Consider the following 14585-nt stretch of genomic DNA (forward strand, 5'->3'; position numbering starts at 1 on the left):
CATGGGTCACCCACATGGCTGTTGGCAGATGTCTCAGTTCCTTTCCAAAAGGCTGCTTGAAAATCCTCATGACATTCCAGCTAATTTCATCCAAAACGAATTAACCAAGAGAAGGCAAGTCAGAAGCTACCATATTCTTTTTGATCTAGACTTTTACATTACATACCAATATTTCTACAATATACTAGTGGTTTCACAGGTCACATCTGTTCAGTGTTAGAGTGAACTATAGAAAGGCATGAATACCAAGAAGCAGGGACAGAGGCTGGTTACCACAGCCTCTTTGCATTCTGAGAGCAGCACATATCACACTTGGGAATATTGCCATGGTCTACTTATTGGTTGACTTGAGAGACTGCCAGTTATGAATGGATCCTACCGTGGAGACCTCTTCAGTAGGTCCAGGCTGTGTGCAAGCTACTAAGCTGCTCAGGTCACAATGGCCCACAGATCTGATATTAATAGACAGATGATGGTATTAGACAGATTTCTGATAGATAAAATGGCTGTGTGGCATCTCTGGCTAGACCTAACAGGAGAGTTATAGCATAGACACCTAAGGTTTAGAAATAAGACTGTGAGTTTCTTAGAGGAAAAGAAAAAGCATATCTCACATATCTCTATACGTATATACATAACACACACACACCAGGTCCTGGCTTATTATTATGTCCTAGTAGATAGTTTGTGCTTCAGGAAGGGAACCTTAACACATTCACCTTAGCAACATTTGAATCGAAATGCAGACAAGGAAAATCCAAACAAAAATCTGTTCACTAGATTTCCCTCTGTGTCCCACTGTTTCTGGGTTGCTCAGCAAGAATTTTTTTTTACCCCAAATGTTTGTCCTTTCTCATCAGCCTGTGAATTAATTACCTGCTTTCCCTTTGAAGTCCTGCAACCCTGCTCCCCTTCTCCTTTGTTCTTAATATATACAAACCTCAACTGCATAATTGAGTCTCATAACTTATGGCACCCCAAAGGTAAAATCATCTTAAATTTTGAAACTTTTCTCCTGTTAATCCATCATATGTTAATGGGATTTTTTCCCAGCTAGAATAATTTAGAAGGAGGGAGGAAACTTATTTTTTGCATGCCATACTTCATAATATTAATACTTAGCTTAGCTTATGATAGTGTTATGAGATGATGGAAGTTAATGACATGTTTTATATTATATTTTACAAGTGGGAACAAGCAGGATTCAAAGAGGTTAAGTAATCTTTTAAGAGAAATCAAATATGATAGAACCTGAAAATAGATACTACTATATTTGGCAACTGTAAAATCAGCTATCACAGTCACTGATTCCTCATTCATTCTCTCATCAGATTTAAAGAACTTGTCCTGATTTTGTAAATTTAATTTGCTATTCTTAACATAATTTCTTCTAAAGCTTAATTAATACTGAAGATGAAAGCTCAGCTTGATTTCTGAGTGATCTTTCCTTATCCAACAAAGTGATCTGTCATTTGAGAATTATATTTTAAATTAAAATTAAATTACATTAAATAAAAACTCCAGTCTAAAAGCTATGAGCTCCCCTTTTGTTTTTTAAAAATAAATTTTAAACTACTTTATGCCAGTAAATATACAAAATTTAATTGTTGTGTTCATAAATCCATACAAAGAGATTTTCTAGACAGCATTCATATTTATAATTAAATTAATTAGTATTATGTTGAATAGCACAGCTAGGCACTCAAATAATCTATGGGACCACTTCAAGACAGCCATTTAAACCCACATGCTTGCTTCTTTCCACGGCAAAAAAAAATCATTTTAAATGACCAAATGGGTACAAAACAGGCAAATGTATATTTCAGTGTTGAGAAATAATAAGGGCAATATCAATTCTCAGGAAGTTTTGAGGTCTTTTGGGAGACCACAGTACACAGAGGATTGGGGTTGAAGGAATAAAGACTGTCTTAACAGTCAAATAGTCAAAGGAAGGATCCTGTGATGAAGCAAACACCTGCGAGTCCCTTAATAGATGCCCAAACCTGGAGAAATAGAAGTATGTAGATGTGAGGAAAAAATACATACTCATAAATTGCTGGTAGGATGAAAAACTGGTACATTTTGTTGGGCATTTTTGTAATTCTAGCTATATCAAAAGATTGAAAATTTGTCAAACTTTTGACTAAATTGTTTGACCAATGTACAACAGTGGATGCTCATTGTAACATATTTATTAATGTTGTAAACAATTAGAAAAAAGAGCTACATTTTCCACAAATAGCGTATCAATGAGATAAATCATGGTAAATTAGTGCAGCATACTGTGCCACTGTAGCATAGATTTAGTTGTGGAGTTATGAAGAGCAGATGAGACTGAGTGTCTCATAGGCTCGGTCTGGTGTGTGTTTGTGTGAGTGGGGAACTGCACCCCTCATGTCTACTGAAATGGAATTATTTCATAGCATACTGGGAAGTAAAAAATCAGAGTATAAAACAATTTATAGCAGAATTCCAAAATTATGTAAATGTGTATTTTAATTGCCTAGTAGGATGCCAGCAAAATATGACGACTACTTGCCTGTAGTTTATGGGATTTATGAGGGGTTTTATTAAGTAGCAGTCACTTCTGATTTTTTCTAAACTGACTTGTGGAGTAAAAACAAATAGTTTTTTAAAATGATGTGAACTATGAATTTTAAAATAAGATACTACACAGCATTCATGAGATAGAATTTAGTATATTAGTAAGCTGTTTGTGTACTCCTTGATCTTGGCAAACTAGAACATGCTGTTCCATTACCAGATCCAGGGGGGGAATGCACTATCTCATCTGAATGGTGCAAACATATTTAGTCTAACAAGAAACTGGCTCATTTGAGACTTTACAGCAAACAAGGACAGAAAGTAGTTTGCATAATTTTCTCATGCTCCTTTTATAGTGTTTAGCTTTTATAAGGCTATTTGGAACAGTTGCTCACCACCTGTCAATAATGTGGCCTTTTATAGACTTGGCTTTATATTGTTCTTGTGCCCTTGACATATAAAACAGAGCCTTAGAAGAAGTCAATGTTGAATGTGGTGAGCAAAATACTAATTCTAAATTTAAAAGGCCATCTATTGTAGACTAAAATAAAGACAGTTTTGAATGACATGAAAAGAATAGGCATGTTATAAAACCCTCTTCCACAGGAATTAAAAAAAAATTCCTATCAACATTTTTGACAAGTTCATTAAGAATTATATTTAAAGCACTAGTCTATGGAAAACTGAGCCAAGCAGCACTAATTTAAAGTTGTTATAACAATTGTGCATGATCTTGCATCAATTCCAACTGAAAATATTTGTGTTGTGAACCCATCAATTACATAAATATTTTGGGTATACAAACAATTGTTTTAACTTTTTTTAGTAGAATAAGACTTCTAGAATTTCTTTCTTGATTTACATAAAATATGTCAGGCTAAATGTTCTACATATATTTTTTGAACTGTATCCTTGACATGTGTTACATGATACTGAATGAACACAATCCTATGCAGAAATATATTTCCATTTATAAAGGGATATTATCCAAGGCCTTAACTTAAAAGCTGCCTATCCTTTGTTCTGTGCAGTTAGATTCCAAGTCCTCTGTATGTTATTGTGAACAAGAACAACAAATAAAACAAGTTTTAAACCAATGTAAATTCTTTCTGTCCTTGTTAAACAGCGAACATCCCCACACATACTTACACATGTGTGCACAAACACACACAGCCTTTCCAACACCAGTGTACCATTATGCAAAGATATAGGAGTTCAATATCACAGTTTCATATGGTGCTTAGGAGAGGACTTCGTGTTTTCCTTGCCAGAGTTTGCATATTGTGCTTTCAAGTTGCCTTTAGAAACATTTGTTCTCCATGACACATGGTAGCTAATTGGTCTAACAATTCTTAGCTGTCAAGAGCAATTTTAGATGTGGCCCCTTTTCTGTTCAATGTGTGATTATTTTAAAACTGCTGGAGGAAAGAAGTAGACAGCCCTTCATCGTGGTGGAGATCTGATTTTTCAAAAGGTCTGTTAATTGGACACGTGTAATATCCAAGGTGCAATGAAAAGATAAGACAGCAGTTAAAGCCTGCAGAGTGAATGAGTTTTCTTCAGGTTCACTTGTGATTATTTTACCACCTCCACTTTCACTGACACCTTCATACATTTTATCTTCCTTCAGCCTAGAGGGTATTTTTATAGATCTCCATGGAATTTTCTCAAGATTGCCTGTCTTCTGGTTCTCAACGTAAATATATTTGGAATAAGATAAACCCGACAGGGTTATCTATAAATAGATTATTAATAGGAATCTGTGGTGGATATTTTGGAATGAAATTTGATTGTATTTGTATTTAGTATGTATAAAATACTAATAAAATTAGTATTTGTAATAAAATACTAATTATCATCAGTTAGTTTAAACACATCTATTAATAATAGTGTAACCTCCCTACAAAGTACAATTAAGTATTTTTAAGTGCCAAATTTACAATTTGCTCTATTTTTTAAATTTTTATTTTGAGGATAAAAGACTAACTTCCTAATGATCCTAATCTGAATAATCAGTCTAATTTCTTAATTAATATTAAAGATTAGAAAAAAATAAAATATCAAGAAGTTCTCAGTTATATCTAGAATTTAGACTCTTAATTTATGCAAGACCTTTGTATTTTGAAATTTAGATATAATGGTGTATAGCTTACTCCTAACTTGGGTGCCCAAGATAAATTTATCTTCATATGCTATGTTCAGGGTAGGAAATAAGGATTATTGATTTGTTCAAGCACAGTGAGGAAAAGGAATAAATACCAAAGACATGTGAATTAACTCTAAAATTTTATACATATTATTTTGTTCCCATATTGAAAAGGGTCCTAGGTTCTGTAATTCTTAAACTGAATATTTACAAAATCTCTAAGAGAGTATCAACTAATTTATGAGTAGGTGTTTTCCTTTGAAAAATTAAAAATAATATCAAAATATCATCAGGTATTGTATGTGGACAGATGTAACAAACTCACTGACTTTCTTAGCTCATAGAATTTTGACATCAGCACTATGGGAGAACTGTATTTCTAAATGTACTTCAAATTCTTTATAACTCTTCACATGTGAACTTCATGCAGTAATGATATGGATACGCTAAATATACAATTCTTATTTTCATGCAATAGTGATTAGTTGGCACAATGTTTTTAGTCAATCCCTTTCCTATTTACATCTCCATTATTCCATTTGTCACGAAGATAACATTTCAAATTGTAAACACCTTCCTAGCTAAACAAAATTAACTGTTTAAGTTAAATATGATAAACACATTCTTCCTACTTCATTCTTTGTAGATTACTCACCTTGTATAGGCATATCTAAGTCTCAAGCTCTAAAATCTAGGATAAATTACTTAACTAAAAGTCAGAACTGGAATCTGAAATGCAGGATGGTTTTGTTCTTCACTCAAGATGTGAACCTGGCACGTCACTTCCGCTTCTTGTTACCAGTTCTTCTCATCCATGGATGAATCTGTTGGCCTCGTTGAGTGGTTTTCACTTTACAGCAACAGAAACATCTTGTCGATAAAGTCTTTCATAATTTCAACATATATAAAATAAATAAATAAATAATAATAATAATAATAATAATAATGGAGCTTTTCCTACAGAAGCAACAACAAAGAAGGAAGGAGGGCCTTGGGGGGTGGGGTGGGGAGACCCTGAAGCCCAGCCCTGAGTGCTGGCCCTCACCTGCCCACACAGCCTGTTCAGGAAGGCTCTAGGCTACATCAGACAGTTTCTCCAATTCCATGGACCACATTGTGAGAATTATGCAACTATGGGGTCATTCCATTTCTTCAAAATCCCAAAATAATGTAATTCTCAATTTTGTGAATTAAGATGTCAGTTAAAGCACTGAAATCCTATTATCCACATTAAAAACGAAAGAATGCATGCAGATGTAAGAGAGTTTCAATCTATGTTAAGAAGGATTCAAAGGTAAAAGGCCCACATTTCAGACTAAAGCCTCTGATTTAAGTATCCCATGAAACAGCTCTGTAATACCAAATAGTACATACCTCAGAAATGAATAGATTGATAAAACTCCAAATAGCCCTTCAAAGTTCAGAAAGAAGCAATAGTCTTTTAGTTAAATTTAAATTCTTTTGTTTATTTTTATACTTCACTGGAGAGATGAGGAAATAATAACTTTAAAGGCAGAATGTGCTTAAATGAAGATTTTTCACTTGGTTACCAGTGAGTAAGCACTTCTGTCGGCACACACACACAATTATTAGACTCTTATAGTCACAATGCACAGCAATAGACGATGAGGCAGAACAGAGCATATTCTACAAGACAGTCCCTTGCTTGGGAAAGAAAAGCCTGCAGGAGAAGTTCATATGGGTGCATTGTCTTTCCCAGTTACCAAAATCGATGACGGTTCTGAGGTTTTCACTGTGACTAATTTCTGACGTCCTTCATGAGTGTGGGTTCTTTAACAACCTAAAATTAAGGAAATGAATAAAAGCAATCTTTTAATAATCCCTAAAGGACCCAGAGTGAAATCGTCCCAGCAGTTACCTTATATAGACTTTGACACAGTTCCCCTCCCGCAATACTGAGTGTAGATCATTACTTTCTAATGATGCAGAGAGACCTACTTTATAACACTTCAGGGAAGTGAATGTACTAGGTCTTGATATGTCTTTCTGGAACGTAGAGTAACCTCTAGTTTTCTTCTAGTAGAACTGTTAACTCTTGTGTCATTTTTAGGTCCGTGGGGCCGATGCATGGGAGATGAATGTGGTCCAGGAGGCATTCAGACCCGGGCTGTGTGGTGTGCTCATGTGGAGGGATGGACAACATTACACACCAACTGTAAGCAGGCCGAGAGACCCAGTAACCAGCAAAACTGCTTCAAAGTTTGTGACTGGCACAAAGAGTTGTACGACTGGAGGCTGGGACCCTGGAATCAGTGCCAGCCTGTGATTTCAAAAAGCCTGGAGAAACCCCTGGAGTGCATTAAGGGGGAGGAAGGCATTCAGGTGAGAGAGATAACATGCATCCAGAAGGAGAAAGACATTCCTGCGGAGGATATCATTTGTGAGTACTTTGAGCCCAAGCCGCTCCTGGAGCAGGCCTGCCTCATCCCCTGCCAGCAAGATTGCATCGTGTCTGAGTTTTCCGCCTGGTCGGGATGCTCCAAGACGTGCGGCAGTGGGCTCCAGCACCGGACGCGGCACGTGGTGGCGCCGCCCCAGTTTGGGGGCTCAGGCTGTCCAAACCTGACGGAATTTCAGGTGTGCCAGTCCAGTCCGTGTGAAGCTGAAGAGAGCATGTACAGCTTGCATGTGGGACCTTGGAGCACGTGCTCAGTGCCCCACTCAAGACAAGTGAGACAAGCGAGGAGACGTGGGAAGAACAAAGAACGGGAAAAGGACCGAGGGAAAGGAGTGAAGGACCCAGAGGCTCGGGAGCTTATTAAGAAAAAGAGAAATAGAAACCGACAGAATCGTCAAGAAAACAAATACTGGGACATCCAGATTGGATATCAGACCAGAGAGGTTACCTGCATGAACAAGACCGGCCAAGCTGCTGATCTGAGGTAACATTTCATTACTATTAACTACATGTGTCTCTCTGTCAAGACCATGGGGTAGGGGAGTCCTTCAGACGTGCTCTACTAAATCCTGGAATGCACATGCCCACAACCTAGGATGAGCTGCCCGGAGAGTAACCTTTTCCATTTAAGGCATTAAAGCTTTGTGGGTGTCCTGGCATGATTTTCACTTTGCGCATGTCTAGGCAGCGTGCTACTTGCATTTAATTTTTCTGTCAAAATGAGAGATTTCCCCAAAAGGTGATACTGCTTCTTTAGGTCAATAGTGATGTTTACACCTCTAATGGAACAAAAAAAATTACTTATTTAAAGGCTGGAGTTTTAGGATTTGGAATTCAGATACTAACTTTACTGAGAATAAGACACTTGTAATCTTTCCAAGTTTATAGCATTTTCAGAATTACCCTATAAACAAAATCTAAAGAACAACTCAGGGAGCTATACCTAAGAATGTAAAATGGAATAATTTTCCCCAGAGAAGGAAAGGAGAATCAACATAAATTAAGTAGATGGTATTTAATCATGAGTTTCATAGTTTACAAAACATGTAATTAATTGGCTGCATTTTCTAGACAGAAATTATTTGTCAAGTTATCTCTGGGCAAATAATGACAATATTAAGAAAGACTTTCTCATGTGTGATTTATTTGTTATGAAAATATTTATTGACTACTATTCATTAAATATTATCTAAAGGATATGATGTTCTCTGGATATTCTGAATTTTGTTCTTGGATAAGCCAGACCATCTGGGAGTGGCTTATATGGATCATTGGCATAATTGCCTTTTCTGAAATATTTATGCAGTTATGATTTGGACTTAACTGAGAAATTATCATAACATCACTCAGAATTTTATATCATACATATTGTAGAAATGACATTGAAAATGTCATCTACTCCATCAGACGTCTGTTCTTTAATTAAAAGCACATAAGATGAATTTCGCTGAAGTCTCAACCCATGTGCTTCTGGTGAGCAGCTGCCTTCTTTTCCTTATGGTCCCTGGAAATCTCGTAACAGATTATTTTTCTGTTTACTGTGGCTGCTGGGAACATAAATAGGACCGGGTGACGTGTGCTGTTTACCAACAGACCCGCTTGGCTTCGTCTTTCTCACCCTCATTATTTTTCTTCACTCATTTTTGTCCAGTGATTTTGGTATCCTCAGATTTTGAAAGCTGGTTTGAAGCCTTTGTACTGCTGGGTATAGTTTAAATTAATGAGTAAACAAGGAAATGATCGATTAGTCAAAGACAATAATTTCTCTCAGTACAACATTGTTCTAGTCACTGTTTATAGGATATTTGCTACTCCCTCTCCTCTTAGAAAGGTGTATTTTCGCCCAGCCCTCCAGTGATTTGCTTTTTCTCTTTTCTATTTTCTTGGTGTCCCACCTCCTTTCCTGGCCTTGCTGATGGCTGTCGCTTCTCCTGCCCTCACTGTCCAGGTTCCTTACGACTCCTTGTCTGTGTATGGGTGTGTATGGATGTGTTCACCTCTGCTTCTTTGTCATGTGTATTCTCAAGTCAATTCCTGTTTTTATTCTTTTATGACCATTCCTTATTCTGCTAATTTCTTAATCTCTTCCCTGCCAAGTAATTGGGTGAGCCTTGAAGACAGCCTGAGCTGTCTCTGCTTTCACTGGCATTAACATGCTCTCGGCACTTAAGTTCATGTTGACTTCTCAGCTGAAAGTGTAATTAGGATAGTGCCTATCACTGCCGAGAGCCTAACATACCAATACAGTTGTTTGAAATAAATAGCTTTTAAAATCTGTAGATGATTTGTTAGGTGCTTTATTCTATTAGAAATAACTATCTAACTATTCTAATAAAAAAATTATAGTTGCATATATGTTGTAAACTTACCAGGGCATCGATTAAACATAATGTTAAGTTGGTTAATAATATTTTCTTATTTAAGAATATATGTGAATAAACATATATGATTAGGATAGTTAAAGTCTTAGTGAAGAAGAGACAAAAATCAGATGTGACCTAAATTTTGCTCAAACATTATACTGTGTCAGTAAAGCTAATAAAATGAAGACTAAATCCATAACACCATCAAAGCACAAGGCCACAAATATGGACTTAGTGATTAAACTTAAAGTATTTCATCAAATTGAGAAATAATTTTATCATGTAAGATGATGAAAAATGATTTAATATGGCTTCAAAATCTTATTAGCCCTGACTGGTGTGGGTTAATTGGTTGCACGTCTTTGTCTCATGGATGAAAAAGTTGCTGGTTCAATACCCAGGTAGGGCATGTGCTTGTGTTGTGGGTTCAATTCCCGGTCTGGGTGTGCATGGAGGGTCTGAGTGTGCAATGTTTCTTTCTCACATTGATGTTCCACTCCCTCTTTCTTCCTTCCTTCCCCTCTCTGTAAAAATAAAATAATAAAATCTTTAAAACTCTTATTAAAATACCTAAATGAATTTAGATAAATCTAACATTGGGGAAGCAATTTATAGGCAAATAAAAATAATTTTAGTAGAATTGCTGCTAAAGCATCCAAGTTAAAGAAGATAGATCTGCCCTGCTTCCTGCTTTCAAAGTCAATAAGAATAAAACTTATATATGGAAATCCATACTTTTATGATTATTAGAAATGGTCATAGCCATAGTCCCAAACCACAGTTGACAGAGAAGATTTGGAGAATGTGACAAAATTAGGTGTACCTGAGAGGAAACTTAGAGCAGCATTACGCCTTTGCAGCTGTCATGAACTCAAATCTGTGGGTAGCCTAAACTTTCTGAGGGGCCACACCGATGAGACCTCTTTGGTAGGGTATGGCCTGCATTAGTGACTTGGCTGCTAAATAGGGTTTGAGTTCTGTTTAAAAATGTTCTGGTGTAATAGGCGGGACTGCACAAGGAAACTCACTATGCTATTGCTGCCAAGGAAAGGCTATCAGCCCTGGCTGGTGTGGTTCAGTGGATTGAGTGCCAGCCTGCAAGCCAAAGGGTAACCAGTTCAATTCTCAGTCAGGGTACATGCCTGGGTTGAGGGCCAGGTCCCCAGTAGGGGGCATGTGAGAGGCCACAACACATTGATGTTTAACTCCCTTTCTTTCTCCCTCCCCTCTCTCTAAAAATAAATAAGTAAAATCTTTAAAAAGAAAAAGAAAAGACTATCAGTTTGACGGACTAAAGTCCATCAAACTCTTGGCCTGAAGGATTAAAGTTTTGCTGACCAGTGGAAAAGAATTCTAAATCACTGCACACAGTGTGAATGAATGCTGAATCACTCCCTGTGAACCAGTGAGTTTAAATAGAGTATTACCTCAGGCCAAGAGTTGCTATGAAAGTATGGGCAAACAGTTCTCCAAGAAACCAAAGATAGACAATGTAATACATTTTTTCTAAACCAAAAAGAGAAAATTTCAGTAGTCAGAGAAGAGTTAAGAAAGCTAAATGAGCTTTGACGTGATTTGATAGTGCACACAAAGGAAATGGAGAATTCTAAAACAAGAAAAGAAATGAAATTCCCATTAGAAGAAACAAAATGTGAGAAAATATTCTGCCATAAGAGGCAATGATATTGAGAACATGAAATAATGTGTAATTTTTTTAAATGATGGAGATAGAAACAAAGGAGATCACTATATGAAATTCTGGTTTTATTGAAGATAGGACCAGAAAAATTAAAACAGACAAAACAAAAACACTAAGATACAATAGAAGATTGTCCTGAAATTAAGGAAGAATTTTATCCACAGATTGACACTACAGAGGGCCAAATGTTCTCGAAGAGGCTGAAGTAATGTTCTCATGGAAGAACTGATATAGAACAATTGTTATATAGAGAGACAGGCAAAAAGATATCAAACCGAAAGCCAGAACAATACTCAGAAGTGTGATGCATTTCTTTAAAGTAAGAATAAGGCAGGACAGCACATTATTTCCACTGATAGTTAACATTCATCTGTAAGGACTAGTCAGTGTGGTTGAAAGGAGAAAGAAATGAAAATTGGAAAGCCAATGACAAAATCAAGACTCCCCCAAAAAAAATTTTATAGAAAACTCAAGATAATCATCTGAAAACATAAATAGTAAAATAGCTTAATGGGATGGATGTTTAGAAAGATAATATTCCAAGATTAATATTCCCTAGATGCAAATAGCAATTAGTTTGACATTGATGGAAACAAAAGATTAAAATATCCCATTTATAATAGTAAAAAAAGAAAATTTGAAATAAACCCAAGTATAACCATTCTGCACGTGATGCCAGGCTTCAAAAAGTAAAAAAGTGAATGTGCGCTTGTTAGAACATCTGGTAAATACAGCAGCTGTTCCTACAGTGTTTTTGTGCAGTTACCAAGGGGAAAATAAGTATATAATGAATGTCAGGAAAGTTCTGAAAACTGAAAGTAAACAGAAAAGACTAATGTCACAAGAAAATTCAATTCATTGTATTCCATGAATAATAATAATAACAACAAGTTTATGTCAGTACATAAATAATCAGACCAAACAGAATAGGGTCTGGAGAAAACATTAGCAAAAGTTCAAAAGAACGGAAAGACAAGCTACACTGGAAAGATTATTTGCAAAAGACATCTAATAAAAGGCTGTTACACTAAACATACAAAGAACACTTAAAACTCAACAAAAGCAAAAAAAATCAATTAACAAATGATTCAAAGACCTTGATACCTCACCACAAAGTAGATACAGATTCCAAATAAGCATATGAAAAGATGCTCTACATCATATGTCATGAAGGAAAAGCAAATTAAAACAACAATGAGATGCCATCACATACCTACTAAAATCGCCAAACTCCTTGACTTTGACACATCACATGTTGGTGTGGATGTGGAATTGCTGGTCGGTTGACAGTTTGGCAGTATCTTACAAGAGCAAACCTACCCTTACTACAGGATCCAGCAATCACACTTCTTGGCATTTACCCAGAGGAGCTGAAAACTTATGTTCATACAAAAATCTATACATGCATATTTATAGCAGCTTTATTCATAATTGCCAAAACCTGGTGGCAACCAAGGTGTCCTTCAGTAGGTGAATGGATTCATAAACTGTGGAACCTTCTACTTCCAGGTGATGGAATATTAGTCAGTGGTAAAAGGAAATGAGCTATCGAAAAGAGCCATGAAATGACATGGAGGGAACTTAAATGCATATTCCTGAGTGACAGAATTGATCTGAAAAGGCTGCATACTCTATGATTCCAACTAGGTGACACTCTGGAAAAGGCAAACTATGGAGCCCATTAAAAAATCAGTATTGCCAGGATTTAGAAGAGAGAGATGAATAAGGGGACAACAGAGGATTTTTAGGGCAATGCAAGTACTCTGTGTGATATTATAACAGTGGATACATGGCGTTATACTGTTGCCCAAACCCATAGAATGCACAACACAAAGAGTGAACTGTGATGTAAACTATGGACTTTGATTACGAGATGTCTTCATAGGTTCATATTTGGTTTAAAAAAAACTATCATTCTAATGAGTGATGTTGATCATGAGGGAGGTTATGCCTGTGTAGGAGCTATAGGTGCATGGAAAATCTGTATCTTTCTCTCTCTTTTGTTGGAAACCTAAAATTGCTCTAAAAAATTCTTTTAAAAAACCGAGTAAAACAATGAAGAGGAAAATAGTTTTGTAATCCCTAAAATACACTTTGGAGTATTTGTCATTTTTGTTATCAATTATATTTTTTAAATCTTTATTTAAATTCAGCCTTCCCATTTTAGATAGTAATGAGTAGAGTTCAAGTGGCTTTCTGATTTTTGTTCTAAATTCATGCTTTTCTGACAAACCTGTCAACTTCAAAATTAAATCTGTTAAGCAGAAAATTGTATTTCTTAAGAAAATAGAAAATTGTATTTCTTTTCAATACAATCTTTTAATGCTTCTTATTTTTCCTTGGAATACTAGTTGTTAACTACTCCATCCTTTAAGGATTGCTCTCTGAAATGGAGATATAAAAGTTGAATATAAAACAACTGGCTTTATAACAGCCTGAAAATTCACTGCATCAACAAGAGGAATTTAAGTAATGGATGAGTAGGGGAAATAAGTATTAAATAAGAATAGGGAAATCTATGCACTCTTGGCTACCCAATGATGAATACGTCATTTAAACTTTCCGGGACTCAATTTTCTCACCCACAAACCATGTGTGCGTAGGGGAGTGAGCAGTGATGTTCAAGAAGAGGATGGAGTTGAAAAATCTTTCAAAGCCTTCCAAGTCATGTGACTCCAGTGAACCCTGAACAGAAAGCATAACTAAAACTCTGCATATAAAACTCTATGTCATTGGTGGCAGGAAGTTAACTTCCAGCATGTTCCACAAATCAGTTCGTACTGGAACTTTAGATGGACGTATGCATAGTGCATATAGAGTGAGACAGCTCTCAGCAGTCCTGAAGGTAACTGCAAGGTTTTTACTCAACGATGTGCTGCATGATCCTGAGGGCTTGTTCCCATGTTATGACTTTGTGAATCCGTGAAATTGCAAATCTAATTCTAACCTCACCAAAAAGACGGGAGTAAATGGCCCACTATTTAAAGTAATGCTGACTACTTTTAGGTTATTCAGAATCCATTTATGAAATTACTACTTTTCATGAATAAATAGTAGGCTTTTAGATTAAAGAACTTTCTGTAATACCCAAAGTGTCAATTTGCCTGCCAAGGTACCCATCATCCTGTCTCACGAGCTTGCCTCAGCAGCTTGCTGGCCACATCTGACTAAAGAAGTGGAGTCAGTAAGCTCAGTCTTTCGCAGATGGCATATGGATGACAAGAACCTTTACTTCTTTTAAAATGTACAGATTACTGGGCACTTTGCCCTGGAGGGCCACTCCCAACCCCTTCCTGATACTGCTTATGTGCCTGGAGACTGATCTCTGGCATTAATAATTAATAATAAAACATTAATAAGCTTCCACCCATGGAAGGCAGCAGCCATATAGATGAAGATGGAAGGAAAGGGAAG

At 36.3% G+C, this 14585-nt stretch overlaps 1 protein-coding gene across 3 annotated transcripts in view; it reads left to right on the forward strand.

The window, feature by feature from the left end:
• The window catches only part of THSD7A (thrombospondin type 1 domain containing 7A), a 349815-nt gene that overhangs the window by 129998 nt on the left and 205232 nt on the right, over positions 1-14585 (forward strand). For all 3 annotated transcript variants that reach the window (XM_036010570.1, XM_036010569.1, XM_028525671.2), the window contains exon 2: positions 6762-7593. In XM_036010570.1, the coding sequence (XP_035866463.1) occupies positions 6762-7593 (832 nt within the window). The remainder of the gene's footprint in view (positions 1-6761; positions 7594-14585) is intronic.

This window comes from Phyllostomus discolor, chromosome 10 (genome assembly GCF_004126475.2).
Source record: "Phyllostomus discolor isolate MPI-MPIP mPhyDis1 chromosome 10, mPhyDis1.pri.v3, whole genome shotgun sequence".
NCBI classification, from domain to species: domain Eukaryota; kingdom Metazoa; phylum Chordata; class Mammalia; order Chiroptera; family Phyllostomidae; genus Phyllostomus; species Phyllostomus discolor.